Raw genomic sequence first — 26948 nt, 5'->3', positions numbered from 1 at the left:
CACACCCCCGTGTGGCGGAAGCACCAACTGTGTAGCCGGAAGTCTTCTGGGTGTTCCTGCTCCTCTTCCCCCCAGCACTTCCGCCACACCCGGAAGGGCTCCAAAGGCATGAGGGCGCCCCCTGGTGGCGACCACGGGCCCCTACAGGGTGGAGCTTCAAAGCTCTGTACCCGTGGCCCCCAAAGGAACCAGGGCGGTCGCCCCCAGATGGTCTGGGGAAGGAGCAAGCCCTCCTCCGGTCCTCCTGGGCGTCCCGGCTGGGTCACCACCCCAGCCACCTCTGACAATAGGCTAACTGTTAATTTAGCGCTAAAGCTATCAAACCGATGAAATACTGCTAAACCAATAAAGCATGCTATGAAGCACTGATGAAGTTCAAAGATTCAAATGTCATGGGTCATGTGACTACGTTGTTTTGACACAAGCTCTGACACAGTGATTAGACTCACTAAGCTTCAGATTGATTGACACAAGGTTCAACGCTTTGGTATAATTTTCCCATCTCTAATATATCTATATCTTAGAGGAGAGAACACCAAGGTGGCTTTGCTTAAGAACGTACTTCAGGGAATTCATAGGTCAAGCCGCATAACTGGGGAATCAGTCTACAACCAACAAATTGAAAGATTATGGAGAGATGTTAATCACCATAGGATGGAGGGCATGATAAGCCAAATAGACATTAATAACACTGCCATAAATCATGTATTTTGGAAGAACCATACCAACCAGAAAATATGGAGTCCATAATGGCATAATATGTTATTATGGAAAATCAGCCTGACATTAGCCAATCTAACTACATAACCTTACTCTGTTCAAATAAGCAAGAAGAACAAGTATTACAAAACCATTTTGCAAGGATAAATATTGTAACATAAGAGAAAAATATTTGATCTGTAGGGAATTTATCCTACATTTTGCACATTCCTAATGTTTAAATTTTACATTCGGTGTTATCGTGAAGAAACCGAGTCCTGAAATAATCAAACAAGGCGTGATTGTATTGTGAGTTGCATATGGAAATGTCCGGTAATTTATTTGAAAATGGCACGCGTAGAGGACGGGGATACATAAGAATATATACTTTCAGGCTTTTTGGTCATTTTCTTCATCAACAACAAATTGGGCAAAAAAATTAAGCATAATTTAAAGCAACCCGAACGTACTATTTATCCAAACGGCCAGTGCCAGTTACCATTCACACTAAGGAGTGAAAACAGAAAAAATGTAAAGTTCAGTAGATAGTAAGCGTATGACTAATTCGGCAGCATTCAGAATCACTATCGAAATTAGGGTCCACATTGTGGATTACCTTCTTTGTTCGTGAGACTTCTGCTTGGAAACTGAAGAGAGAATTCAAAGCGCGATTTCCTGAAAGCCCGCGCTGACATTTCTTCTGCTGTGTTCGAGCAGGTCGTCTTTGCTTTAATATAAAGGGAGGGCGCCGGAACGCTGAGCAACAGTCTTTGTAGTTTATAAGAAGCATAATGTCTGGACGTGGTAAAGGTGGCAAGGGTCTTGGTAAAGGTGGTGCAAAGCGTCATCGTAAAGTGTTGAGAGATAATATTCAAGGTATTACAAAGCCAGCTATACGCCGCTTAGCTCGTCGAGGTGGAGTGAAGCGAATTTCTGGTTTAATCTACGAGGAGACTCGAGGAGTGCTTAAAGTTTTTCTGGAAAATGTTATTCGAGACGCTGTCACTTACACTGAACATGCCAAGAGAAAGACTGTTACTGCCATGGATGTAGTGTATGCTTTGAAGAGACAAGGACGTACTCTATATGGTTTTGGAGGTTAAGTTTCACTCGCCGCTATAAAACATCCCCCAAAGGCTCTTTTCAGAGCCGCCCACTTTTTCTGTCTAGAGAGCTTGTTTTATATTGCAAGGTTTAAATGAATTGTTTCGATTAATTAACGTTCGCTAGCGTGGTGTTTCCAAATGGTTTTCTCAGCAGTTGGAAAATGAACAGCGATACATGAGCAGCTCTACCATCTGGTCTCTTCCCCAGTCCCATTTCAATAAATGGAAGCTGATAAGCAGCCACAGATGACGTATCTTTGGTTTCCAAAAAGTTAAACGCTTCACTCGCAGTACGACAGGCATTTTTAAATGATCAAAGAGCAGTTCCTACTTAATGTGGGTTTTGTGCATCTCTTTATTCATGCTTTTGGCATTCACCCGTTAGAGAAGTCGTTCTGGGTAAGAAAATACCCGAAACGGACTAGTGTCCATATAGAGAACAATGGGTTGAGACAACTAGTAATTGGCAACAAGGCGGCTCGGACAGAGCATGCGATGGTGCACGGGAAGGATTCATTGTGTAGTCATAGGTAAAATTGAGGGGAGTGCGCACCGAAAGTAACCATCCCTATTCTCACCGTGTCTTGGCATTTTGTACAATGTGCAACAGCCCATGGTTATTGTACTTGCCTTCTATAAATCATTCCCTCCTAGGGCAAAAAAAAAAAGTCCAAAGATTAATTGAAACGCTTCCTATACAAACCACTGGACGCGGACAGAGCGTACCAGACTGCGCGAAACGATACACGAACATCACAAAACGGCTTTAAGATTAAGAGCTCCTTTTAGAGATTAGTTGGATGGCTCTGAAAAGAGCCGTTGGTTTTGAGCAAGTAGTGGTGTAGGTTACTTGGAGCTGGTGTACTTGGTAACTGCCTTGGTTCCCTCGGACACGGCATGCTTAGCAAGCTCTCCCGGTAGCAGAAGCCTCACAGCAGTCTGGATCTCCCGGGAAGAAATAGTCGATCGCTTGTTGTAATGTGCTAAGCGAGAAGCCTCACCGGCGATGCGTTCGAAGATATCGTTTACAAACGAATTCATGATTCCCATCGCCTTAGAAGAGATGCCAGTGTCGGGGTGAACTTGCTTCAGCACCTTGTAGACATAGATGGAATAACTTTCTTTCCTGGTCTTTCTGCGTTTCTTTCCACCTTTAGCTTGGCTCTTAGAAACGGCTTTTTTAGAGCCCTTCTTGGATACAGGGGCAGCTTTCGGCTCAGGCATAATTGCAGTCTGTAGTGACAGAAATTTCTGTGCAGTGGGGTTCTTGCTTTTAAAGGCAATCATGCAAATGGTCGCGGCAGCGTTAGGCGTGGCCACCAACGACCGTTGTAATAATTAATGCAATCGAAATTGCGCGCGCAACTTTGGGCTTTCTGTTTTCAAAAGTACATTTCGTGGTCTTACTTTCTTTACCCAACATGCCAGCTTCTTTAGAACAGTCATTACGCGTGCCGAATACAATATATGTAATTAATTCATCAAAACAAACTTAACCAAAAATTTACTTGCACATCATCACAAAAGATAAAATTCGTAGGGTCGAAGGAGAAAAGTTGCAGAAGCTTTAGTAATCCGTATGCGAAGGCGATTCCGGTCTTTTGGAACAACAAAGACGTTAAATGCAGAAAAGGCACAATGAATACCGCCCTTTGTGTTCAAATAGTTATTTGTTGCTATATAGTGTCTTCAACAACAAAACCTTCTGAAGGGGAAATGTGCTTGCTAAAACAGCGTTCAAATATCAGACTGGTCAGTGCAAATAAATAAAGGATGAAGGGGACAAAGGTGTAATATACGTTTTGCAAAAATATTCAAACACAGTGAAATCCAAGACGAGAGACGTAATGTGTAAAAATAAATTTGTATGTATAGGTGTAAAACACATGAATGATCAAAACAATAAAAGGGGCATACAGAAATTTTTGTTCGGAGATTTTTGAACTTGAAAACTACATTGTTCTTAGACGTTCTAGAGCCACGCCCTAAAGTTGCTGTAACCCGAGTGACGTAGGAGCACATGCAAATCAACGTTCAGTTCGAGCAGTTTGTCTCGCCAGAAGGAAGCCTTTATAAGAGCGCAGCGCTGGTAGTCTTGCTTATTGTAGTGCAGAGGATTGTTGTGTATCTTGCTCTCAATATGTCTGGAAGAGGAAAGACTGGTGGAAAAACCCGTGCTAAGGCGAAGACTCGTTCTTCTCGAGCTGGGTTGCAGTTTCCCGTCGGCCGTGTTCACAGGCTTCTGAGGAAAGGCAACTATGCTGAACGCGTAGGCGCTGGTGCTCCCGTTTACTTGGCTGCTGTGCTCGAGTACCTGACTGCTGAAATTCTTGAGTTAGCCGGTAATGCTGCCCGTGACAATAAGAAAACTAGAATTATTCCTCGTCACTTGCAATTGGCTGTTCGTAATGATGAGGAGCTCAATAAGTTGTTGGGTGGTGTGACTATTGCTCAGGGTGGTGTGCTGCCAAACATTCAAGCCGTGCTTCTGCCCAAGAAGACTGAGAAACCAGCTAAAAGCAAGTAAACTTCGGTGAAACGTTTATCAACACCAACGGCTCTTTTCAGAGCCACCCATCTATTCCAATTTGAGCTTTTTTTCCACTGAAATATCTTAATCATACAGCCCCAATTTGAGACTGTCTTATTTCGTTGTTTCCAGCATATTGCCTGACTTCTATTAAATTTTTAAACGATTTGATTTGAATGTTCTCTTTGATCTAGCTTTAGACATCTGAACAGTAGGATAGTAGTCTGTTGAGATGGGCAGATATTCCAGAGATCCATATTTAGGCATTTAAAACTACTCTGTTGGTATCGAGCAACGTTCAAATACGGTTAATTTTTTTTTCTGTAAGATAAGGTAGCAAAGGCATAGAATATAATAACACAATTTTCTCTCGAGTACTGAAATGTGCAGACCCGTAATGACGTAACCGCAGACTGTGTACTATAATGAAAACCCGAAAGCGTAGCATCACCCGAGGCAGAAGGAAAAGCACTACGGTGGCAAAACAAGCAGCCAATTTAAAAAGCACACCCATTGACCAACAGAGAGGTGTTTGTAAAACAAAAACTACAGATCTGAAGCATGGCGATTTAACTACCAGATAGCGGACGTTGCAGGAAAGTTTTGAAAGAGCCACGGCGCGTTGTCCATGTAACCGCTGCTAGCAGTTTTATGTAGACGGGTTGAGTTTAACATTTTGCTGTTTACCGCTTTTCAATACTTGTGAAACGTTTTGCTTTATTTTCTAATTAAAATGAGGGGTATAGTATAACCAATTTACACAGGTAAGAATGTTAAATAGTTTTAACACTATACAAACTACTTAGATAGCTGTGCCTAATTTCAAGATGAAAACGGTCATTGAAAGTAGTTTTTCTTTCCAAAAAATAAGTTTTTGAGTAAATGTTAATAAAAATATGATTTATTTTGCAATAGTAACAGCATCTTGTGTAATAAAATATTTTTCTACTTAATTTTGTATTGTTAAACGTGTATTGTGCTCCTGTCTCCTCCTGCACGTTAGGTGGTTTGACAGTGTTAAATTGGCCCCTGACAGGTATGTATGTGTGTGTTCACCCTGTGATAGGCTCTCACCTTGTCCACAATTTGTTCCTGCCTTGTGGCTGCAGAGACAAAATTGGCTTAGGTGTAAAAATGTCAATGTTACTTTTTCTAACTACAAATCTGGAACTTAACTAAATATAAAGCTAATATGACAAAATCTTTCTCGATAAAACATAAAGGCAGACTATAATAGAAAATGTAAATGTGGTAGTATTTTTATTTTTTTGATAAATGTTAGTGTTCTAAGGGTATCTGTTTAAGTACATTCATATTTTAAACAAATAACCACATCTTTATGAAAATGTAAAATTTCATGTTATCTTTATTACATTTGTATGTACTTTCTGGGCGACATTGTGGTGCATTGATAATGCTGCTGCCTTGCAGTAAGGAGACAGAGTTTTGTGACCCAGACCCTCCCTGTGTGGAGTTTGCATGTTCTCCCTTTGTCTGCACAAGTTTCCTCCCACAGTCCAAACATGCAGGTTAGGTGAACTGGCAAAGCTAAATTGGCTGGTGTGTGTGTTTGCCCTGCAATGGATATGCGCTTTGTCCTATGGCAGTTGTGAAAGGCTTTGGCACCCCCTACCACAGCCATAGTCTGCAGTAAGCGGATTAGAAAATGACATGACGTGTTAATTCTGTTAATATATATTTTGTAATAAATTTATTATAGTGACCTTGATACTGTGTTGTGATATTAGTTAATTGAAATAGACTGACCCATTAACATTTTTGGTTCTACTTTTCAGGTGTTCTTTTGGGTTAGTCAACCTGGGCCCAGTAGGTCAGTGTGAGTGTGACTTGCAATTGAGTAGCTTGTAGAGAGGTTTCTATTCCTGCCTTATGGTAGGAGATGCTGGATATGGCCTTAAAGGTGGTCAGGAAGCTGATGCATACATTATAATGGCTTTCTTCTGGAATTGGACTGTGTGACCGTATTCATTCACTTCTTTACTTTATATTTTCGCAACATATTTGCTGATGGACTAAATAGGGTTCAAACCATTTATCTATATAATGGACAAGCTGAAAAGCTAGTCATGAGAAATTCAGAGATGTCTTTCATTGCTAAAAATGTATTTTGTCATGTACAATAATCAAATCTCTATTCTATTGTTATGTGACATATTAGTAAAGCAGACTGGATTCATCTAACGACAAATTTCATAAGACAGTTTCAATATCTGAAGTGTTATACAATTTTACGCTCAGGATTTTTGAAGGGGAGTTATTATATTTACAAGTGTCTTTCAATGAAACCCAACAGAAGTGAGGTCATATCTACTCTGTAACTGTGTTAATTTGATCTTGCAGACAGCTCAGATTTTCTGTGGATTTTTGGATAAAAGATATAAAGTAAATTCAGGATCAGTGACGGACTTCTCTACTATTATTTCAGCGTGCTTCCAGTGTGAAAGAAACTATATTCACCGAGTATTTATAACAAAATTCGCGTTCGTCTTGTAACGAGTGACAGCTCGTCCTTTACGCTTTGTCATTTCTCTTTATCTGGCCATTTAGCTAAACTTTCTTTTTAAGCCATGGCACATGTCCTGATAAAACATGTTCCTTCAATATGTCTCGAGTTCGTAGGGTTATTTTTTCGATTGTTTTCCTTCTAAAATATGTGATTTTATGATGACAGAAAGCACACTTGTTAGGTCTCTTGGTACGTTCAGCGCGCTGGTTGAGTCTGCACGGTTCTCATCAGTCTAATATGAGCGGCGGATACGCGCTTCACTGCTGATTCCTACAGAGAAATCGAAGTGTGTTTGTTGGAAATGGCAGAAACTGCTCCAGTTGCTCCGGCTAAATTGCCAAAGAAGAAAACGAGCGCAAAGCCTAAAAAGACCGGCCCTAGCGTATCTGATTTGATAGCTAAGGCTGTGTCAGCTTCAAAAGACCGCCATGGACTTTCTTTGGCTGCGCTCAAGAAGGCTTTGTCTGCTGGTGGCTACGATGTGGAAAAGAACAACGCCCGCATTAAATTGTCTGTAAAAAGTCTTGTTGGTAAAGGCACTCTCGTGCAGACGAAAGGTACCGGCGCCTCCGGATCCTTTAAAATCAACAAGAAACAGGCAGAGACCAAGGAGAAAGCTACGAAGAAAAAGGCGCTTCCGAAAAAGAAGCCAGCAGCGAAAAAGCCCATCGCCGCCAAGAAAGTGAAGAAACCGGCCGCTAAGAAACCCGCAGCAGCCAAGAAGACGGCTAAGAAGCCTGCCGCAGCCAAGAAAGCCGCCAAGAGTCCCAAGAAAGCGAAGCCGGCTGCCAAACCCAAAAAGGCAGCCAAGAGCCCGAAAAAGCCCAAGGTATCTAAGCCGAAGGCAGCTAAACCCAAAACTGTTAAGAAGGCGGCACCGAAAAAGAAATGATCTGCTTACAGTTCTTATTTGTATACGTAAACGGCTCTTTTAAGAGCCCCCATATCCTCGACAAGGGCAAATCTATTTAACCTGTTTCAAGGTCCCTTGGTTGTTCGAGAGACACTGCTCACGTTTGAAGGTGTACCTTCCAGCATGCACGACAGTACATATGAGCTATTCAAAAAGGGAAAGATGCACGTGTACTACAGTAGTTTTTTCTGCAACTTTTTTTTAAATCGTACTGTTTAGCGTTTACAATTGGAAGTTGAACGTGTCTTAGTGTTTTTATATGCAATATTTAAATTTATGGTATTACATCAGTTTACTGTAAGTTTGTTACTCTTCACAGAAACTTTAATTTGGATTTCAAACTGCAGATAAGCTAGTGCTTAGTTTGAGTTATACTGACATCTAGTGGACTTATGCAATTTACCAATACGTTATTTTGTACTGCAGACCCACACACACCAGTTCAAATACAGGTGTATATCTTCGAATGAGTCAATTTCATTCTGAGCTGCTGTGTGAAATTTTCCGCATCTTTTACCGGTGTGCAGACCGACACTCCGGAGTAAGCACTGCAAGTCCTGAACACATTAGATACATTTGTCCTTTGCCTTCACATGGCTCTCAACATGTGCAGCAAAGCCGCGATTCTCTCTCGCCTTAACCAGCCGCGCTCGAGTTTTCGACGGCTGCTTATAGTGCAGACCACCCACTGAGTTTTCATTCGCGTTATATTTAGTAATGCGCTGCAATAGATTGTTCATCTCTAGCGCGTATTTATAACGAGTTACTAGCGGCCTAATGCCTGCGAGTTTACAGCCGGATACAATAAAGAGGACTTTCTCTCTTCGGTATGAGTGTGTGGCGGCTCTGAAAAGAGCCTTTTTTGTGTGAAGTTGTGTTCTTAGGCACGTTCACCACGAATGCGGCGAGCCAGCTGGATATCTTTGGGCATTATGGTCACTCTCTTGGCGTGAATAGCACAGAGGTTGGTGTCCTCAAACAAACCGACCAAATAAGCCTCACTGGACTCCTGCAGAGCCATAACAGCAGAGCTCTGAAAACGGAGATCGGTTTTGAAATCTTGGGCGATTTCTCTCACCAGTCTCTGGAAAGGCAACTTTCGGATAAGCAATTCAGTGGACTTCTGGTAGCGACGAATCTCTCTCAGAGCTACAGTGCCGGGCCTGTAACGGTGAGGCTTTTTCACGCCACCGGTAGCAGGAGCACTCTTACGAGCTGCTTTAGTAGCGAGCTGTTTTCGAGGAGCTTTGCCGCCAGTGGATTTACGAGCTGTCTGCTTTGTTCTTGCCATCTCGTAGATCTAACAAGTAATAATCACGTAGTCTACAAAATTAAACAAATGGCTGGACGTAACGCTTTATATTGAAGCCTTTTCGCGCTCTGATTGGATGAAAGGAAAGGGGGATGGGTTTTCTTTTAGACTCTACTCAGAAGACTCATTCTGTTTGCCTGTTTTAAAAGCTCGGCGCGCAATTTGAACGTTGCCTTTGTTTCCGCACCCGAATATTCTAACGGCTACTGCCATTGATTGTTCACAGAAAGCCAGCGTATTGAACGGTTTTCACTCTCCTTTGTTACTGTATTTTTTAACATTACTCACATTAGTATGTGCTCTCTAGATGTTTATATCTTAACTGGTTGTTAAAAAATTAAAGATAAGTAAGATTTCTGCGTGATGGTCTCTGTAATATCAGCTACAACAACAACATGTATTTATATAGCACATTTTCATACAAACAGTAGCTCAAAGTGCTTTACATAATAAAGAATAGAAAAATAAAAGACAAAATAAGAAAATAAAATAAGTCAACATTAATTAACATAGAATAAGAGTAAGGTCCAATGGCCAGGGGACAGAAAAACAAAAAAACTCCAGACGGCTGGAGAAAAAATAAAATCTGTAGGGATTCCAGACCATGAGACCGCCCAGTCCCTCTGGGCATTCTACCTAACATAAATGAAACAGTCCTCTTTGGATTTAGGGTTCTCACAGAAGGACTTGAAAATGATGGTCACATAGACTTCTGCCTTTTAATCTATCCATCATTGTTGGAGCATCATGATGCTTTGAATAGGTGGAGGTGGCACAGGCCACCACCACAAAGAAAGCAGAAAAAGTGAGTAGGGGTCAGTACGGATTTTAGAGCCACCATGAATAGTTATTATGATGAATTGAACATACATAGTATCAGGATTAAGTTAGATTGAAGTTATAAAAAGGCCATGTTAAAGTAATGTGTTTTCAGCAGTGTTTTAAAGTGCTCTACTGTATCAGCCTGGCGAATTCCTATTGGCAGGCTATTCCAGATTTTAGGTGCATAACAGCAGAAGGCCGCCTCACCACTTCTTTTAAGTTTTGTTCTTGGAATTCTAAGGAGACACTCATTTGAGGATCTATGGTTACGATTTGGAATATAAGGTGTCAGACATTCCGATATATAAGATGGGGCGAGATTATTTAAGGCTTTATAAACCATAAGCAGAATTTTAAAGTCAATCCTGAATGACACAGGTAACCAGTGTAGTGACATCAAAACTGGAGAAATGTGTTCGGATTTTCTTTTCCTAGTTAGGATTCTAGCAGCTGCATTCTGCACTAGTTGCAAACGATTTATGTCTTTTTGGGTAGTCCTGAGAGGAGTGCGTTACAGTAATCTAGTCGACTGAAAACAAACGCGAACTAATTTCTCAGCATCTTTCAGTGATATAAGAGGTCTAACTTTACTTATGTTTCTTAAGTGAAAAATGCTGTCCTAGTGATCTGATTAATATGTGATTTAAAATTCAGATTACAGTCAACAATTACCCCTAAGCTTTTTACCTCCGCCTTGACTTTTAATCCTAATGTATCCAGTTTATTTCTAATAGCCTCATTGTATCCATTATTGCTAATCACTAAGATTTCAGTTTTCTTTATTTAACTTGAGAAAGTTACTATTCATCCATTCTGAGATACAAGTCAGACATTGTGTTAGTGAATCAAGAGAATCGGGTCATCAGGTGCTATTGATAAGTACAGCTGTGTGTCATCAGCATAGCTGTGGTAGCTCACGTTGTGCCCTGAGATAATCTGACCTAACGGAAGCATGTAGATTGAGAAAACAGCGGACCCAGGATAGAGCCTTGTGGAACACCATATTGATATCATGTGTTTGAGTTGTAATTACCACAACTAACAAAAATTTTCTCCCTGTCAGGTAGGATTCAAACCAATTTAAGACACTGCCAGAGAGGCCCACCCATTGACTAAGGCGATTTCTAAGAATATTGTGATCAATGGTGTCAAATGCAGCACTCAGATCTAAGAGGATGAGAACAGATAAATGGCCTCTGTCTGCATTCACCGCAAAGTCATTTACTACTTTAACGAGTGCAGTTTCTGTGCTGTGATTTGTTCTAAAACCTGACTGAAATTTATCAAGAATAGCATGTTTATTTAGGTGGTCATTTAACTGCATAATGACTGCCTTCTCCAGAACTTTACTTAAGAAAGGCAGGTTAGAGATGGGTCTAAAATTTTCAAGAGCGAGGGGTCGAGATTATGTTTCTTAAGTAGGGGTTTAACTACAGCAGTCTTAAGACAGTCTGGGAAGACCCCAGTATCTAGTGACGAATTTACTATGTCAAGAACATTATCAATTAGCACGCCTGATACTTCTTTGAAAAACCTTGTTGGTATTGGGTCAAGGACAGGTGGAGGGTTTTAATTGAGATATTATTTTTGTAAATCAGGTAAATCTATCCTAGTGAAAGAGTTTAATTTGTTTATAACAGGATGCTGGGGTTTAGGAGGATCCTTAGTGTTGGAGGGATATACTATGTTATTTCTAATATCATTAATTTTTTGATTGAAAAATACAGCGATAGCCTCACAGGTTTTACTGGAAGTACTTAGGAGGCATTCCTTTGAGTTACTTGGGTTTAGTAGGCGATCAATTGTGAAAATAAGACTCTGGGATTACTAGCATTGTTATTTATAATCTTAGAGAAATAGCAGCGCTCTCAAGACGGACAGTGTTATTGTATTCTGTTATTTTGACTTTTAATATTTCATAGTGGATAGTAAGTTTAGTCTTCCTCCATTACGCCAGCTCTGGCATGTTCTCTTTAAATCAGACACTCTTTGGGTCTTCCATGGTATAACAATGCTAGAAGATTTTTTCACTGTCTTTTCAGGTGCAACTATGTCAACAGCAGCTCTCACTTTAGTATTAAATCTTTCCACCTTACTATTTACATTATCCTCGCTATTATAGCTGGCACTATAAACGGACTGATTGCTTAGAATGTTTGTAAGTTTTAAAGCTGCTGCTGAGTCAAAGAAGCGTTTTTTAACAATATGCTTCTCATGAGTGTTTTTATCATTATTTCTATATTAAAAAGTAGAAGAAAATGGTCTGATAGACCAATATTAATGATCTGCTTTATATCAACTTTCAGTCCTTTAGTAATCACTAAGTCTAACGTATGACCTGCTTTATGTGTAGGCCTCAAATCAAAAGAATCCAGGAGGTTCATAAATTCTTTAACTTTTAGATCACACTGATTATCTATATGAAAATTAAAGTTGCCAATTATTAGGAGCGTGTCATAGTTAGTAATTAAAATTGACATTAAGTCAGAGAATTCCTCAAAAAAAGACACGTTGAATTTTGGAGGTCTATACACGGATAATACTAGAACTTGAGAATCTCCATGGATAACAACGGCGAGATACTCAAAGGACATGAACTTACCAAAACTAACATCTTTACATTTTAATCGGCTCGAGTAAATGTTTGCCAAATCCCCCCTTTTTCCTGGCGGTCTGCACGAGTAAAACTGTAATCCGGAGGTGCAGATTCGATTAAAACAGCCGCGCCGTCTGAGTTAAGCCACGTTTCACTTAGTGCAATAAAATCTATTTTTTTATCACTAATAAGATCGTTGATAAAAAACGTTTTATTAGTTAAAGCTCTAACATTTAAAAGTGCCATATTTAATGTTTCGGATGGGCAGATATGAGTAGTATATGCGTTATTGATATTTGGAATACAAATATATTTTGGAAGCTCCAATACAACATACAATTCCTTGGCTATAAGCCTTCTGAATTGGTGTATAAAACAGTTATCACCCCAAAAGATCAAACAAATACCATTAATGATATTCCATTGTGCGATTATGCTGTGTTTTTAAATTCATTTGTGTACATATTTGAATGATGGCAAAATAAGCACTTTTTAATTGTAAGAAGTTAGGAAATGTACTCATAGCATAACTTTTGGGTGCAACTTAGTCAACAAATTAAAAGTTAACAAGCTTTCTCTTATTTATTCGACTAATGAAAGAGACATATCACATTTCTGTTTTGTTCATATTTAGCAAGAAGGGTATGTGCAATATGTGATGGACATTTGCTTGGTTGGGAGCATACAGTGATAGCGCGTTGCCGCACCCACAACATGATGGACCACCTGGATTGGGACTCGAGTGCAGAGTGTGACACCTCAGCACCACACTGGAACAACGTTAAGTTTTTTTTTTACCATGGCTGGAGTGCCAATCTTGTTCTATCTTGGAGTTTGCTAAAAGACACCTGAAGGACTCTGAGATGGTGAGAAATCAGATTCTCTGGTCTGATGAGACCAAGATAGAACGTTTTGGCCTTAATTCTAAGCGGTATGTGTGGAGATAACCAGGCACTGTTCATCACTTGTCCAATACAGTCCCCACAGTGAAGCATGGTGGTGGCAGCTTAATGCTGTGTGGGTGTTTGTCAGCTACAGGGACGGGATGACTGGTTGCAATCGAGGGAAAGATGAATGTGGCCAAGTACAGGGATATCCAGGACAAAAACCTTCTCCAGAGTGCTAAGGACCTCAGACTGGGCCAAAGGTTTACCTTCCAACAAGACAATGACCCTAAGCACACAGCTAAAATAACGAAGGAGTGGCTTCACAACAACTCTGTGACTGTTCTTGAATGGCTCAGCCAGAGCCCTGACTTAAACCCAATTGAGCATCTCTGGAGAGACCTAAAAATGGCTGTCCACCAACGTTTACCATCCAACCTGACAGAACTGGAGAGAATCTGCAAGGAGGAATGGCAGAGGATCCCCAAATCCAGGTGTGAAAAACTTGTTGCATCTTTCCCAAGAAGACTCATGGCTGTATTAGCTCAAAAGGGTGCTTCTACTAAATACTGAGCAAAGGGTCTGAATACTTAGGACCATGTGATATTTCAATTTTTCTTTTTTAATAAATCTGCAACAATTTCAAAAATTATTTTTTTTTTGTCTGTCAATATGGGGTGCCGTGTGTACATTAATGAGGGAAAAACTTAATTTAAATGATTTTAGCAAATGGCTGCAATATAACAGAGTGAAAAATTGAAGGGGGTCTGAATACTTTCCATACCCACTGTACATCAGATTTAGTAGATGCATTTTTGAAAAACAAATTAAACAAAAATACAGGTATTCCCACCTGCAAGACATTGCTACCTGACTTGCCTCCACCCATGCCAATGTACCGGCTGCAGGGTCATCATCCAGGATCCACTTATGTTTCTCCCTTTTAAACCAGGAACTTCTCAGGATGGTAAGGCAGCAAGTGGGACTTCTCTTTGCTACTCCCTACAGCTGGCCCAAGGATCTTTGCTCTCCCCAGTCTTGCATCACTTCTTCTAAGCCAAAACCAGAAACTCCCTTGTACTGCTTCATCTGCCAAGTCCTTGACTGCTTTCTTTAGCCTGGAACCAGCAATCCCAATAGCCCCCAGAAATGTTTGGGAGGATGTTCCAATGAAACTTCTGCAGTAGATTTCTTCAGTGTAGATTGCTGCTTTCACCCTGCTTCTGCACATGCCTCTGCCATCTCCTATCTCCTTGTACTTCTGCATCTTCTTCTCAATAGCTACCTCCAAACCGCCATCCCAAGAGATGTTGAGGTTACCGATGATCACTGTCCTGGTAGAGATAGACAACAGGACAATTTCTTGTCGTAGGGGAGTTGTGGTGATCTTCACTGAAAACATCAACTGCTGGTCCAGGTTGGCTCTTAGATTCCAGTCTTGTCCACTGCCAATGGGTGATATTCTGTACTCCTTCACGCTACCTGACAAAGTACATCAACCATTGTGATGTTATGAGACTGACTCTGCTTACTTTAGGCTTGTGCCTTTCCATGAGAAAGTTTATTTACGATACAATCAAATCTTGTTTAAATTATTCTCAGACTACATTTCTTCATGAAACCACAGATTCATTAATGTTTCATAAAGTAATACAATAAAATACTCAAAAGTTAACGGGGATGAATAACGTTTATAATCAACTAGCCGTCCCCCGTAGCTCTGCACAGATAGTAGTGAAACAGGAAAGTGAAGAGGGCCTTGCCCAGCTCCCTACTCCTGACGTTATGATTTCCTCTCCCCTCGGCCCGCAGCCTCTATCTCAGATTAGCAAACTATGATTCTTAGTACAAAATCAACCAGAATGTTCAAGCAAATTATATAAAACAAAAAAAAAACCTGATCTAAATCTGTTAAAGTAGTTCTCTCGTGAATAGTGATCAGACATACAGACAGACAGATATTGGATTTTATAAATATTATATATTCATTTCATTCAAAAAATAATTTTTGAAATTGTTGCAGATTTATTAAAAAAGAAAAATTGAAATATCACATGGTCCTAATATTTATATATATATTACATATATACCTCGGATTCAGGAGGAACAGTGTGGTTTTCGTCCTGGTCGCGGAACAGTGGACCAGCTCTTCACCCTTAGCAGAGTCCTGGAGGGTGCATGGGAGTTTGCCGGTCTACATGTGTTTTGTGGACTTGGAAAGGGCATTCGACCATGTCCCTCGGGGAATCCTGTGGGGGGTGTTCCGGGAGTATGGGGTCCCGGACCCCCTGATAAGAGCTGTTCGGTCTCTGTACAACCGGTGTCAGAGCTTGGTCCGCATTGCCGGCAGTAAGTCGAGCCCGTTTCCAGTGAGAGTTGGACTCCGCCAGGGCTGCCCTTTGTCACCGATTCTGTTCATAACTTTTATGGACAGAATTTCTAGGCACAGCCAGGGTGTTGAAGGGGTCCGGTTTGGTGGACTCAAGATTGGGTCACTGCTTTTTGCAGATGATGTTGTCCTGTTTGCTTCATCAGGCTGTGATCTTCAGCTCTCTCTGGATCGGTTCGCAGCTGGGTGTGAAGCGGCTGGGATGAGAATCAGCACCTCCAAATCCGAGAGCTTGGTCCTCAGCCGGAAAAGGGTGGAGTGCCCTCTCAGGGTTGGGGAAGAGATCCTGCCCCAAGTGGAGGAGTTCAAGTATCTCGGGGTCTTGTTCACGAGTGAGGGAAGAATGGAGCGTGAGATCGACAGGCGGATCAGTGCGGCATCCTCAGTGATGCGGGCTCTGCATCGGTCTGTCGTGGTGAAAAAGGAGCTGAGCCGTAAGGCAAAGCTCTCAATTTACCAGTTGATCTACGCTCCTACCCTCACCTATGGTCATGAGCTATGGGTAGTGACCGAAAGAACGAGATCGCAAATACAAGCGGCTGAAATGAGTTTCCTCCGCAGGGTGTCTGGGCTTTCCCTTAAAGATAGACGGAGAAGCTCAGTCATCCGGGAGGGGCTCAGAGTAGAGCCGCTGCTCCTCCACATCGAGAGGAGTCAAATGAGGTGGCTCGGGCATCTGATCAGGATGCCTTCTGGACGCCTCCCTGGTGAGGTGTTCCGGGCACGTCCAACCGGGAGGAGGCCCCGGGGAAGACCCAGGACACGCTGGAGGGACTATGTCTCCGGCTGGCCTGGGAACACCTTGGGATTCTCCGGAAGAGCTGGAAGAAGTGGCCGGGAGAGGGAAGTCTGGGCCTCTGCTTAAGCTGCTGCCCCGCAACCCAACCTCGGATAAGCGGAAGAGGATGGATGGATGGATGGATGGAAATATTATATATATTATTGGATTTGATATTGTGGAATATGGCCAGCAGCTTCTCCCAGCCAATACCCCCAAGCTGCCAGGTGGAGCCCTCCCTGCAACATGGAGGTGCCCCAAATTCCAGCAGGGCATCATGGACTTTGGAGTTTTAACTCACAGCCCTGCTGGATACCATGGGGTCCGCCAAAGAACGCCGCAGGGAGGCTCAAGGACTTATATTTTCCATACATCCCGGAAGTACGTCCCAGTCATGGGGACAGAAGAAATGACATCCTTCCGGGTTGATGAAAAAGGAGTTTTTCACCCGACCTGGAAGTGTTACAAAGTCACATTGAGAGAGAGAGAAACACTTCCAGGTCAAGAAGTATAAAAGGACTGTGGGAGATTCCAGCAGTGAGCCGAGTTGGGAGGAAGGGTGACTGAGCTGCTGGGAGGTGTGAAGGATTATTATTGTGTGTATTTGATTATTGATTTATTATTTATTGAAGTATAATGGAGGTGAAGGTGCTTGTGCACATTATTGTTATAAATAAAGTCAACATTTGGACTTTTATCTGATGTCTGGCGTCTGATCTGTGGGTTATATATACATATATATTATATATAGAGAGAGAGATGTATAAGCAGGTTTGAAAAGTGTAAACTATTATTTATTTTAATTTGAATTAAAATATGCATTCCCACAAAAACCTGTGCTCATAATACAAATATTTATGTTGTAAAGAAGTGTTGAAAGACAGAGATAGGGTTCCAAATGGAATGCCCTATTTAACTTTGGACGAAAATAGCAATTCTGTGTAGGCATTTGTAACAGTAACTTACCGTGCAATGGTGGCCAATACCAGGGGTGGCATTTTCATTGATGAGACAACATACCACATGGGGTAAAATAATTATGCAGTGTCACACACGTGTGCATAGAGGACAGCTGAAATGCTCTAGTGACTGTAATTCTATCACCGCTCCAGTAGTTGGTGCTGTGTCTTAATTCCTTTTTTCTTTTTCCCTCTGCAGACCGGAAGATGGATGGCTATAACACCTCCGACATCACTTCCAGTGTTTGTCCACCTGGACGCACCTCTTCTTGCTGGAAGGAAAACCAGAAGCTCTACCATCCTTTCAGTTCTATCTTGAACTTGCAATTGAAAAAATGTCTCTGCAATTTTTGTGTTTTTTTCTTTACTTGCAGTTCAGTTATATGGGGTTACCAGGCTGGTACCCCAACCATTTATTGTCATCACTTTACTCTTATAGCAAGTAGTTGGAGACAATCAATGGTCAGGTATTTTCTTCTGGGTTGATAATCTTGAACTTCTCTGAATTCTCTTACAACTTTTTCTTGTGATCCTCTGTACTTAGTTCTGGCGGATTTGTGAAAATAAGCATCTTCTTGACAATACTTTGTACATTACCTAGCATTCTCAATTCAGTGTCATGGGAGCCACAATCCCTCCTAGAAGCACCAGGTACAAAGCAGGAAACAGTCTCTGACATGGCTGCAGTTCATTGTAAAGGATAAGTTTGTTATTTTTCCAAGTTATTTTCCATGGTATTTATTGGATTTACATGTGCTGCATTCAAAAGTGAAGCATTGTATATACAAACATCTATGCGTGGAAGTGTGTCTGTCTGTCCGACGCAGAGATGGAGTCGGGGTAAGGATTCCACCTCTGAGGAAACAAACTTGCTTAGCCGCTAATACACGAGCAAGGCAGGCACGCCATCAAAACAAAACCTCCGAAGAAAGAGTCACTCATTTATCTGCTAATACAGAAGCAAGGCAAACACATCGACTAAAAGGTATCCTTTTAACTTTTCCTCCTGCCGCTAATATACAAGCGAGGTGAGCACATCGACAAAATGAAACTTCTGAAGAAAGACAAAGTCGCTTAGCCACTAATGCACAAGCAATACAAGCATGTCGGCAAAACAAAACTGTACTTTTTACAGCATGGGCTTACACAGCTAGTATTTTATAAATTAAAAAATAACTAGCCTTCTGTTGCATTTTTTAATAGAATTTACATGTACCCATTATAAAGAGAAGCCTTAAAACTTACCGAATATGTCAACTTTGAAGCAACAAAATCAATTTTAGAAAACATGCCTTGCATGTTTATCAGGCATCCATGTGATTTCAAAAGAAAACTAGAAATATTTAATGGTGCTATTTTATCAAGGTAAGCATACTTTGCTTGATTTTTTTTTTTGTCTGCTTGTAGTGGTCTTTGTGTGTGGAGTTATGTCGGCCAACACTGAACCTCCCCAGCCCTTTACATTCCATGTTGATATTTTACAAAGCCTATGGAAGGAGATGCTCTGCGAATGTAGTTCAGCGAAAATAGCACGTAAGAGGTTCATTGCACATTGTACACATAACATTAAATCTTAACTGAACTGATTACACTGCATTGTATTAATAAAAACCTTAGATTTTTTTAAAAAGCAAAGCCACCCTTTCCGTGGTGTATGTTGTGCACGCATAATCAAAAAAAAAAAAACCTCAGAGTGAGAGAGTGTGCAACAGAACAGATTGAAGTGCCACAAATCAATTATGTATATTATCAATGCACAATGAGTCACTCTTGCTTAGGATTACCCTCAACAGAAAACAGCCAAAGCTGATTATGAGACAAGTTAACAAGAATCTCACAGATTAAAAACGCAGAGATGAAGGAGTGTGAGAGGCATTGCCTCGGTCCTGCATGAGAGAAGAAAGATTCCAGTCTCACTGCTGACTCCTACAGAGAAATCTGAGTGTTTGTTGGAAATGGCAGAAACAGCTCCAATCACTCCGGCTAAAGCGCCAAAGAAAAAAACGAGCACGAAGCCGAGAAAGACAGACCCTAGCGTATCTGATTTGATCGTTAAGGCTGTGTCGGCTTCGAAAGAGCGCCATGGACTTTCTTTGGCTGGGCTCAAGAAGGTTCTTGCTGCTGGTGGCTATGATGCGGAGAAGAACAACGCCCGCATTAAACCGTCTGTAAAAAGTCTTGTGAGTAAAGGCTCTCTCGTGCAGACGAAAGGTACAGGCGCCCCCGGATCCTTTACAATCAACAAGAAGCAGACCGAGACCAAGGAAAAAGCAACGAAGAAAAAAGCGGTTCCGAAAAAAGAAGCCTGTGGCGAAAAAGCCTGCTGCCGCCAAGAAAGTTAAGAAGCCGGCAGCTAAGAAACCCGCAGCAGCCAAGAGTCCCAAGAAAGCAACGAAGAGCCCGAAAAAGCCCAAGGTATCCAAGCCTAAGGCAGCTAAACCCAACTCTGTTTAGGCGGCGGCACCGAGAAGAAAGCGATTTTGTTCGCATTACCCATTTCTGTACACAAACGGCTCTTTTCAGAGCCCCCACATCTCCGAAAAGGGAAAATCTCTTGGCATGTTTTAAAGGAAACTGGGTGAATTTTGTCCCTCTCATCTTAACTGTCAGGCAGCAGTAGCGTATGGATTTAAGAACTGCTCGCAGTGCACAATACTAGCTGCTTGGGTATTCATTCGCTTTATACTTGAAGGAAGCACTGGGATCTGTTCGCGTTTCACTACGAGTATTAACGGGACATTGATATAGCGCGGAAACACGGGCCAAATCCACTCCGTACACAATAGGAGGATTTAAACTCTTAAAGGATTTTGTGGTGGCTCTTAAAAGAGCCTTTTTCTTATAAAACTGTGTCCTTAAGCACGCTCCCCACGAATGCGGCGAGCCAGCTGGATGTCCTTTGGCATTATTGTCACTCTCTTAGCGTGGATAGCACACAGATTGGTGTCTTCGAATAGACCGACCAAATAAGCCTCACTGGCCTCCTGCAGAGCCATAACAGCGGAGCTCTGGAAACGGAGATCAGTTTTGAAATCCTGAGCGATTTCTCTTACTAATCTCTGGAAAGGCAGCTTGCGGATAAGCAGCTCGGTGGACTTCTGATAGCGCCGAATCTCTCGCAAAGCTACAGTTCCCGGCCTGTAACGGTGAGGCTTCTTCACACCACCGGTAGCAGGAGCGCTCTTACGAGCCGCTTTAGTGGCAAGCTGTTTTCGGGGAGCTTTGCCGCCAGTTGATTTACGAGCTGTTTGCTTTGTTCTTGCCATCTTACCTGTTCAAAAAAAAACGTAATTATTCACTACAGAACCAAGAGATTTTTAACGAAACGGCTGTACGAAGCGCTTTATATTGAGGTCTTATCGCCTTCTGATTGGATGAAAGGAAAGGGGCCGGGTTTTCCTGTAGGCCCAGAAGCCTCATTTCGAGTGTCTGTTTTTAAAGCTCGGCGCGCAATTTCAACTGCGTCTTTGTTTCCGTACTCGCATTTTCTAGCAGCTATTGTCGTGAACTGTTCACAGACAGCAAACATGTTAAACGCCATTTACTCTCCATTATTACTATAGTAATGTACTGTTTATATATATATATATATATATATATATATATATATATATATATATATATATATATTAGAAAGAGAAAGAGTGAGTTATGGACATAACGCACTCAAAGAGTGTAATCGAAACAGAAAGCAAACACAACTGAGTAAAGTTGTTAAATTATGAACAATTTCTTAATATAAATTTAGGGATGAGCTTTGCAAGGGGATGTGGAAACAACTGCACAGATACACAAGATGCACAGCTTGTTTTCACCTATAATGCCAAGAATAGAAAACGACCTCAACTTTTAAACCAATCGAGTAGAATTAAAAAAAATACATGTAATCGTTTTCAAAGATTTTTGTCTTTTCTCTCTTTGTAATTAGTGCTCAAAACTATTTCCAACATAATTTTTGATGAGACGAACATCTTGCAGTTTTCCTAATCTAATTAATCTGGGTATGGTATGGCTGGCAGCAGGAGCCTATCCCAACAGTTATTAGGCATTAGGCAGGAAAAAACAGCTGGGGCCTCCTGTATAAAAACTGGCTGTGTTCAATAACATGCACAAGCCATTTCTTATGGAAAGTCAGGGTGTATAAGCACAAACATGATGTGTAAATTGTCTTAAAGTTGGCAAAAGCTTTGTTTTCAATCCAATTTTTTGTAAAAATGTATCTATTTATATGGAATAATTACAATAAAATCAATAAAATAAAAAAAAAGTTGCCAAAAGCTTTCAGCATCTGTTAGTCATACACCAGCTTCTTTTGATGTTGACATGTTAGCGACTGCAGAGGTTAGGAGCACACACTGATAAAGCGCTTTGCCGCACACTACCACATGACAAACCAACTCAGGATCCCAGATTAGACTGCAGGACAATTAAGTGAATAAAAAATCTCATTTTACTGTGCATTTTAATGACACCATAGTCACATTTTGATGTCTGTCCACCTATCTTACCATCCCTCCACCCATCCATTCATCAACTTTTCTAAAACCTGGTTGTTTAAAATGAAAGGGATCAGAGATTGTGAGATTTCTGCATAATGATCTCTATATTATTATCTCCAATTAACACAAAACTCCAAGTGGTAGGCCTTGTAAATTGGTGTATAAAACAGTTGTCATTATGAAAAATGAAACACCATTAACTCTATCAGGGCTGATGTCGACTTTTATTGAAATTCAGGGGTAGAGGAATGTAATCGGCTGTAAACTGCGGCAAAACTCGCCCTTCCATTTTAGTTTCGACTCTCTTTGCTAGAAGGAAAGTTAAGTAGCTTTGTTGATTTGACCGAAATTCCCTGCACGAGTAGCGGAGAGCAAACAATTTCTAAAATGGCATTGACATCTGGCGAGAGACTAAAGCGGATATGCAAATTAAAATACTCTATGGATGTTTTACATATTATTGCTGAATCGGACACTGACTTGTCGGACTTGGCAGAAATCGAAAACAAAAGTGAGGTACCGGCATCAGACGATCAGTCTCCTGCTGATCTTGTGGTGCTGAACACGTTTGGGTAGCTGATTCGCCTACGACAGCGTTCACCTGGGAGGACCACCACTTATGATGACGAGAGGTACAAACCATATTGCGTCACACTGTGACTGCCACCGCTGCCCACCTGCTGTGCAAAGACAGCCAAGGCAGCCAGCCCACCGTGCATTCCTGATGGCCATTGAGGTGCCCCCCATGCACCCACATAGATGCCAAACATGCGCCAACAGCAGCCACAGCATGGTAGCAAGAGACGTTTTAGATTGATTTATGTGTGAAAACACTGCTTTGTTTGCTTTTCAGAAAACTGAGTTTTTTGGAAAAAATATTCAGCCCTCAAAGAGTTAATGATATTCAATTGACCAATTATGTTATGTTTTTAAATAAGTTTCTGTACGTATTTTAATTGTGGCAATATAAGCACTTTCTTATTTTAAGAACTTAGGAAATGTACTAAAAGCATAACTTTTGGGTGTGACTTATTTAACAATTTAAAAGCTAATATGTTTTCTCTAATTTATTTGATTAGTCAAAGAGACAGATGTCACATTTTTGTTTATTACATATTTATTAAAAATGGTATGTGCAACATGTGATGGAGATTTCCTCAGGCTGCCACACAACTGTCATTTTAATTGATGATTGCTGACTAACAATCTGTTTGCTGACAGGAACTTCTTTTGGGCATGTAATAGAGGATAATACTGTGGACCAGTGTTACTCAGCCCTGTTGATGCCACAATTCAGTTTTTCGCATGTAAGCTTTGTCAAGACCCAGCAAGTTTTGCCTTGGTGAATTGTGCGCAACCATCAGTGCAGATGTTTGATTGAGAGTGATTATTGAAATGATGTCCTGCCACAACCCTATACAACTTACTGTCATTATAAACAGCAGCAACAGATTATAGTACTCATTGACTGATCCATCCATCCATTCTCTAAACCCACTTATTCATGTCAGAGGCCGTTGGAGCCCAGCCTAAAAAGTAACAGGGAACAACCTTTGGGCAAGGTGACAGTCCATGACAGGGCAAACACTCAGACATATTTACTTGGGCCAATTCAGTAACACCACTTCCCCTAAGCTGCATGTTTTTGGAATGTGGGAGGAAACCCACATAGGGACATGAACCCTGGTCTCCTTGCTGCCGGGCGCATCATCCTGATAGCTCAGGGATAGAACAGCTGATTGCTTTTTTGTTGTGGGGGATCACAGTGGTTAGTATTTGTGATTTACAGCTTCAGGCTAATGGGTGTCAATGTCAATGTCAGTGTCAATTTATTTATATAGCACATTTAAAACAACATAGTAATGCTGCGGCCAAAGTGCTTTACAATAATAGAATAAAAGAAAAAAACAAAAATAATAAACAATAAAACATAAATAGTAATAAAATATATGAACACAAAATACGATAGATAATAAATAGAAATAATGTTATATGATCACAAAGAGGAAACCATCAGTATTACTGAAGGTCACTGAATGCAAGTGAAAAGAAGTGAGTTTTTAATCTTGTTTTGAACAGTTCAATTGTAGACAACTCCTTTATGTGATGAGGTAAAGAGTTACACAGGCGAGGGGCAGCAGCTGCAAAGGCACTGTCCGCCTTGGTTTTACATTTGGTACGAGGGACAACAAGAGACAACTGACCAGAAGATCTAAGCACTCTGAATGGCTGGTGTAAAACACCCAATTCAGATAAATAGGCAGGAAAAAGCCCATGTAAAGATTTAAAAACTAGCAGGAAGATTTTAAAATCAATTCGAAAACTGGCAGGCAGCCAGTATAAAGAAGCTAAAATAGGAGAAACAGAGTCATACTTCCTTGCCCCAACCAGAAAGTGAGTGCAGCATTTTGGACCAACTGTAACCTGTGTATCAGAGATTTGCTAATCCCAGAATACAGCGAATTGCAATAATCGAGGTGAGAAAAAATAAAAGCATGAGTAGCTTTCTCAAGATCTTTAGAAGATAAAAAAGGCTTTATCTTACCTAATAGACAAAGTTGGAAAAAGCAACTCTTGACTACAGAATTTACTTGTTTCTCAAAAGAGAGGTTACTATCAAAGGTAACACCAAGATTGCGGACTTGAGGTTTGTAAAAGACAGAGAAAGAGCCGAGAAGTCCAAGACCAATTTGGGCTTTAGCTGATGGACCACTATAAGCACCTCCATTTTATTTTGATTTAGATCAAGAAAATTATTAGCCATCCAGGATCTTAGTTCAGACAGACAGTTGTGGTGGGTTTCAAACCAGGCCAGGAGAACTCTACTGCATGTTTTTCCCTGGGCACATTGATTTTTTTTTATCCCCCCATGCAAAAGTCATGCATGTTAGGTTCACTAGGCCCCACGACCGTGCCCAGCACCCAGTCCATGCAAGCATTGAACAGGGTAGGAGCAGATCAACCCCCTGACAGACTCCAGAATCAACTGGGAAAAATGTAGAGGTTATGCATCCACTCTGCACAGCACTCACAGTACCAGTGTACAGGCCATGATATCCAGCAACTTCAGGGCTATCCAGTGTAAGAGTAAATTTTAGAAAGTTAATGTCTATTGTTAAATTCATATGCAAACACAGTCATTCAAGAAATACATCTTTAAAATCAATCCCATATAAATCCAAGGTCTTCAGGAGTGCAAATAACTATCCAAAAATATAAATAATATTAAAATTCACCAGAAACCCTTGACAATGTATTCCTTTCATTCTCACTGCCAAAATACTGGAACACATCCCTCCTGAGTAGCCCCGCACATCCCAAAATGCCAACTCCAGCACCTGCACAATCAAAATGCCAGTTCCATCAGTACCAGGAGATCACTTGGATATTTGTCTTCTGTAAAAATTATGTAATATTCTAGATCCCCCTTTCACCCTTTCTGCAGCAGCTCTGCATTCTTCTTTATTCTCTCTTTCTGAAAAGCATCAGTTTTGAATTCCATTACACTACAGAACTTTACTACAGTCGTCGGTTCTGCTCCCTCTTGTAGCTCAGTACAGTTGATGCTACCCTTACTGACTTCTCATTTCCAAATACACCCCCAAGTGTTTTTTCATTTATTCATTCATTTGCCCGCCTATCCCTTTCCTCTCCTCCTCTCTCCTCTCCTCTTTCTTCTGTCCCAGCTTTATTCCAGCTGACACCCATTAATTACTAGGCTGCTTCACAGTAATTAACTAAAATTAGTGGTCACACTCACTCACATGTGAACCACTAATCAGTGAAAGTTAAGTCATCAGGCAGTGCTTAAAATCCACTAAAGTAAATAAATAAATTAGTATCCTTTAAAACACCCCTTGACTCAGTTTATCAGATCATCAACTAAACTAACAATCACAGCTTTGCAATGTGGGAGGTGAAGCCCACGCAGCCATTGGGAGAACATTCAGCCAGTGGCCTGAGCTATGAGATAATATCATGAGCCACTGTGCCAGTCTCAAATGTTTACAAATAAAATGCAACAGATTTATAGATCACATCAATCCATTTCTGAACCCACCTTACATTTTAGTCTGTTAAAGCAAGGACATGTAAAATCTTTCAACAAGTATTTACTTGTATCTAAAATGCATCAAAATATATTTAAATATTTGAAAAAATTAAATGTAAATTTAAATATGAACATTTAAATCATAAATATTTATTTAAAATATAAACAATTGTATTTTAATTTGAACAGTTTATTTTTTTATTATTAAAACAAAAACAAGTTTTACAGTGAGTTTTTGATTAGTATATAAAATTACAATGAAAAATCTCTGACTATTGCATAAATAACACACTGAAATCCATATAACCCAATTCAGGCTCACAGGAGGCTGAAACCTATCTTAGAAGCACAGGGCAACCATTCATCATGGGGCCAGCATACAAACATCAGGGCCACCTAACCAAACCAAAGAGAAAGCCATGCAGGCCATGAAAGCTACACATGGGCAATGACTGGAAAAGAGGTTCAGACCTGAACCTGTAATGTGGCAGCACTAACCACTGTGCCACCATGCCACCCTCTTTGAATATTGATTTTTTCAGAAGTAAACAAATAAAATTTTAAAACATGACATATTATTTAAACCATAAATAAATTATATTTTAAATGTTTAAACACTGCGGTGGGCTGGTGCCCTGCCCGGTGTTTGTTTCCTGCTTTGCACCCTGTGTTGGCTGCAATTAGGCTCCAGCAGACCCCCGTGACCCTGTAGTTAGAATATAGCGGGTTGGATAATGGATGGATGGATGGATATTTAAACATGTTTTAATGTAAAATATCCATCCATCCATTATTCAACCTGCTATATCCTAACTACATCTGCTGTAAAATATAAAAAATAAAATGTAAAGTAGGTAATAAATGTTATAATACATTTAAAAAT

At 40.8% G+C, this 26948-nt stretch overlaps 6 protein-coding genes and 1 pseudogene across 6 annotated transcripts; 4 read left to right on the top strand and 3 right to left on the bottom strand.

The window, feature by feature from the left end:
• The first annotated feature begins 1480 nt into the window (after positions 1-1480).
• LOC120514675 (histone H4) lies at positions 1481-1827 on the top strand. The gene has a single exon (XM_039735175.1). The coding sequence runs from the start codon at positions 1491-1493 to the stop codon at positions 1800-1802; it is 312 nt and encodes a 103-aa protein (XP_039591109.1). The 5' UTR covers positions 1481-1490; the 3' UTR covers positions 1803-1827.
• Positions 1828-2604: 777 nt separating this feature from the next.
• On the bottom strand, positions 2605-3063 carry LOC120514642 (histone H2B 8-like). Its single transcript, XM_039735136.1, has one exon. The coding sequence runs from the start codon at positions 3027-3029 to the stop codon at positions 2652-2654; it is 378 nt and encodes a 125-aa protein (XP_039591070.1). The 5' UTR covers positions 3030-3063; the 3' UTR covers positions 2605-2651.
• A 678-nt stretch (positions 3064-3741) lies between these two features.
• Positions 3742-4380, top strand: LOC120514639 (histone H2A-like). Its single transcript, XM_039735134.1, has one exon. It carries the CDS (start codon positions 3826-3828, stop codon positions 4330-4332), a length of 507 nt encoding a protein of 168 aa, XP_039591068.1. The 5' UTR covers positions 3742-3825; the 3' UTR covers positions 4333-4380.
• A 2755-nt stretch (positions 4381-7135) lies between these two features.
• On the top strand, positions 7136-7804 carry LOC120514637 (histone H1-like). The gene has a single exon (XM_039735131.1). The coding sequence runs from the start codon at positions 7164-7166 to the stop codon at positions 7752-7754; it is 591 nt and encodes a 196-aa protein (XP_039591065.1). The 5' UTR covers positions 7136-7163; the 3' UTR covers positions 7755-7804.
• Positions 7805-8638: 834 nt separating this feature from the next.
• LOC120514648 (histone H3-like) lies at positions 8639-9113 on the bottom strand. The gene has a single exon (XM_039735144.1). It carries the CDS (start codon positions 9064-9066, stop codon positions 8656-8658), a length of 411 nt encoding a protein of 136 aa, XP_039591078.1. The 5' UTR covers positions 9067-9113; the 3' UTR covers positions 8639-8655.
• Positions 9114-19409: 10296 nt separating this feature from the next.
• LOC120514640 lies at positions 19410-20011 on the top strand (annotated as a pseudogene).
• Positions 20012-20328: 317 nt separating this feature from the next.
• On the bottom strand, positions 20329-20850 carry LOC120514644 (histone H3). Its single transcript, XM_039735138.1, has one exon. The coding sequence runs from the start codon at positions 20779-20781 to the stop codon at positions 20371-20373; it is 411 nt and encodes a 136-aa protein (XP_039591072.1). The 5' UTR covers positions 20782-20850; the 3' UTR covers positions 20329-20370.
• Between the last annotated feature and the right edge of the window lie 6098 nt (positions 20851-26948).

This window comes from Polypterus senegalus, chromosome 14 (assembly GCF_016835505.1).
Source record: "Polypterus senegalus isolate Bchr_013 chromosome 14, ASM1683550v1, whole genome shotgun sequence".
Lineage (NCBI taxonomy): Eukaryota > Metazoa > Chordata > Cladistia > Polypteriformes > Polypteridae > Polypterus > Polypterus senegalus.
This window is presented reverse-complemented; position numbering and strand designations above follow the sequence as displayed.